This window comes from Octodon degus, unplaced genomic scaffold (assembly GCF_000260255.1).
Source record: "Octodon degus isolate 3935 unplaced genomic scaffold, OctDeg1.0 scaffold00055, whole genome shotgun sequence".
Classification (NCBI taxonomy): domain Eukaryota; kingdom Metazoa; phylum Chordata; class Mammalia; order Rodentia; family Octodontidae; genus Octodon; species Octodon degus.
Window position 1 is genome coordinate 6,206,698 of NW_004524631.1, and position 4,214 is coordinate 6,210,911.

Consider the following 4,214-nt stretch of genomic DNA (forward strand, 5'->3'; position numbering starts at 1 on the left):
TTAAAGTTGCTTTAAAGTTCTCTTAAACCTGAAGACGTAAAAAGATTGATCTTACCTTCTATAGCATTTAACAAACTAGTAAAGAAGCATGATAATAGAAAGACAAGGCACATAGATTAAAGAAAAGTCAGAATTATGTCTTAAAATGGTCCACAATAAGAGATTATTTTTAAAAATATTCATGGCCCCAGAAGAGTATGAAATGATATCTTTACCATGAATTAAGAGTTCAGAATCCTTATTTAGCTCATAAAGTCTAAAGGCTTCTTCTAACTCCAACTGAGATGACACAGTACATGGGTCTCCTAAAAAATACAAAAATAAAGTTCATTTATTTAAATCTCTGATTGTGATAATTAATAACAAATTCCATAATAGAAAATTAGATATATTTGGCAAGGACAGATTTTTTTTTTTTTAGACAATTCTGTTCTCTTAAGTGGATAACATAACTTCCATTCTATTTGTACAAAATATTACAGAAAGTTCACAAATACCAAATTTAGTATATATAACCCATTTTATTAGTAATATATATTCAAAATGTAGCAAGAAAAAAATATGCATTCAGCCATATTTTAAGCTGCTACTGCTCTGTGACTAGTGGGTGCAGCTAGGAACAGACATTATGCTCTAAGAGGACATGAGAGTGGTTCCCCTGCCACACCATGGTAGCTCAGAAACGGAATCGTTTTGCCAAATTTTCCTGCATGTGACAGCCTGCTCAAAGGTATCCCAGAAAAAAGAAAAGACTAAAGTACTTGAAAGAATAGTCCTGGTTGAGCTACTTTCAAACATAGACACAGAGTTCTGGTAAACACACACACACAGAGTAAGAAACATTTCCTTAGCCAACGAGCCAAAGAAGTGAGTCATTCTTTGCAATTCATAAGCGTCTCAAGGACAATGACATTCACTGAGGAACACGTCACTGGAGCATAGCTAGGGCCTGAGCTGGGTCCCTCTATGCATTTTTTTGCTCATTCCTGTGGTTATGTGAACATCATGACATACTAGACACCACCAACCCTGGCCAAACCTCGGTCCTTCTCACAGAACTCAGACGACTATCTGAGAGAAAAATTCAGGTGTGTTCCTTCCCTTGTCTAAAAGACCAGAGTGCTTCTATTCTTTTCTCTAACTTGGCTCCCAAGTTCCTACTTCCTTTCATTTTCTATGGGCCCTATTTTATTAGTTCTCTTCAGTTCCATTTCTCATTTTCTTTCCTTCTACCAGCTCCTCTCAGGCAAGGACAAGTTTGAGTTTTCCTCTCAAAATCTTTTCCCCACCCCAACTGCCATTCTACTCATTCCCCAGCCATATTTCTGAAGAGTAAACCTTACACTCAAGTTGGTAGGAATAGAGAAGAAAAAAAGGTAGTATTTTTATTTTTTTACTTTATATTTTTCTTTTGTGTGTGTGTGGCTAGCTCAGCCGACCCTGGGGGTAGGGCTGGAGTGGCATGTAGTACTGAGGATAGAACTATGGTTCTTGCTCTGCCTAAGTTTGCCTATGCAGGTGCTTTAGACTGCTGAGCTATCTTGTTGGCCCTTTTCACTTTATATTTTTCAACAGTATTTGTTTAATCATATTTAAAATCTTTTATAATGAAAAGAGTGATCACAACCTGCTTTTATCTGTTATCTTCTACACGTCTCAAAATTCTGCTATCTGGTCTTAATTCAAATACTCCAATAAAACTAGAGTTGAAAAGGTCATGACAACAGCTACTGAAATTGGTACCTTTTCAGCTAGTCTCTAGTTCAGTTACCTCTTCTATACCAAATTGCCACTATTTATAAAAACTTTATGTCTAGGTTTCTAAAATATCATTTTCAGGGATGGGGAGATGGCTCAGTGGAATATGTGCTTCCATGGCAAGCGCAAGGGCCTGAGTTCAATCCCCGGTTCCGCCAAAAAAAATAAATAAATACATAAAAAATAAAATAAAATATAATTTTCAGCTTTTATAACTTTCCACAATAGGTCATGCTGTGTTCCTCAAAGCTGTCTGTACTTTTCACTTTTACTTTCTTTTATTTGGGGGTGGGGGTAACTGGGAATCAAACTCAGGACCCTGCCCTTGCCAGGCAGGCACTATGCCACTAAGCTATATCCCTGGCCCCCCACTTGTACTTTCCTGAATAAACTTGGTTATTGTTTAAAAAACAACAACAACACATCATTCTTGTTATGAGTTCTTCTTTTTAGTGAATGTGATATGTTAACTTGTGGTTTTTTTGTTTTTATTTTTGCTTTGTTTTGGGTTTTTTGGTGTTTTAAGACAGGATCCCTCCATGTAGTAGAGGCTGGCTTCAGACTCAAGCCCAGGTTGGCCTCGAAAAATACTTCTTTTTATTTTGGAAAATTTCAAACATGTTACAACAATCTTGCTTTCTTATATACTGATTAATCCACTTATTCCCCATTACTATATGATTTTGAACAAATCCCTGTAACTCTAGATAAAAATTTCTTATAATCACAATACTATTATTAACCTATAAAAATAAACAATTCTCTATAAAATATCCAGACATACTCATATGCAAAAGAATGAAGCTGAGCCTTTATCTTACACCATAAATAAAATTAACTTAAATGGATCAGACACCTAAATATAAGAACTAAAAATACAAAATTTAGGGGAAAACATACATGGTACTGGATTTGGAAATGATTTATTGGATATAACATCAAAGGCACAATTAATACAGATGAATGTCCATTTTGTATCTGTGTATTCAAAGTAGATGGGATAGATATATAGTTACACTCTCTTAATGAATAGAATGATTTGTTCTAATGGCATTTGTAAATAGGATCTCAAGTCCACATCTTGTACAGCAATTAATCACTAAGAAGAATGTATGCAGTGTTAGTTATTGAAACTATCCTATCGATTTGATTTGAAACTGTCTCATTGCTATCTGTTTATCAATAAAATTATGAAAAAAGGCACAATTAAACTAAAAAAAGTAAATTAATGGGATAACATCAAAATTAAAGCTGTGCATTAAAGCACACTATCACTAGAAGAACACATGGGAAAACATTATGTCGTAAAGTACTGATATCCAGGATGTTCTTTAGAACACAGACAGCTCAACAACAAAAAAAGAACCTGATTTTTTTTTTAACTTTTATTAGTACATAATGTATAATGATTACATTTACTGTAGGGTACATTTACATAACACATTTAAATTCCCTTTCCCACATCCTTTTATTTTTCCAGTCAAATTTTTCCATCAGATTCACTTATCTTATAATTTTTTTTTTTTTTTTTTTTGGCAGAACCAGGGATTGAACCCAGGCCCTTGCTTGCACTTGCTAGGGAAGCACTTATTCCAATGAGCCAACTCCCTGGTCCCTATCTTATAAAATATTGTAAGGTCAATTATCATATATACAGACTGAAAACCAGACCAACAAGAGCCTGATTTTTTAAAATGAACAAAGGATATTTCTCCAAAGAAGATACACAAATGAGCAATAAGCACATACATAGTCTTTAGAAAACTGCAAATCAAAACCACAAGTTAAAGCAGGTATGATGGTGCAGGCCTATAATCTGAGTACTTGAGTGGCTGAGGCAGTAGGACTGCTGTGAGTTCGAGGCCAACCTGGGCTTGGGTCTGAAGCTAGCCTGTACTACGCAGAGGGATCCTGTCTTAAAAAAAAAAAAAAAAAAAAAAAAAAAAAAAAAAAAAAAAAAAAAAAACCCAAACAAAGCAAAATCAAAAACAAAAAACCCCCACAAGTTAACATATCACATTCACTGAAATAGCTATGGTCATGGTTTGTGTCTAGTTGTCCCCCCAAAGCTTCATGCGGTCACTGAGGCAGGCGTCTGGAGTTTGTGATTAATTCATGATCCAATGCTGGGATTATGGGTATGAGTACTACAACCTGCCCTGGGGCGGACAGTCTGAATACCATATAAGGAAGGGAGAGAGGTTTGCTAGCTGCTGTAGCCGCTGCTCCTCCCTTTGCTCTTTGCTGTTTCCCTCTGCCATGTGCCACTCTGCCTTGCAGCCAGCTGAGTATGGACTGAAACCACCACTAACTGTGAGCTAAACATTTCCTTCCTTAAATGTTGGATATTCTGTCCCAGCAACAAGAGAAAAGTAACCGAGATAGCTGTATTATTAAAAAAAAAAAAAAAAAAAAAATCAGAAAACAAGAAATGACAGCATAGCTCAGGTAGTTCA

At 35.6% G+C, this 4,214-nt stretch overlaps 1 protein-coding gene across 1 annotated transcript in view; it reads right to left on the minus strand.

Moving 5' to 3' along the window:
• Positions 1-4,214, minus strand: part of Prkci (protein kinase C iota) — an 86,283-nt gene that overhangs the window by 51,880 nt on the left and 30,189 nt on the right. Inside the window, exon 3 of the mRNA XM_004633463.2 lies at positions 216-305. Coding sequence (XP_004633520.1) covers positions 216-305 — 90 coding nt within the window. The remainder of the gene's footprint in view (positions 1-215; positions 306-4,214) is intronic.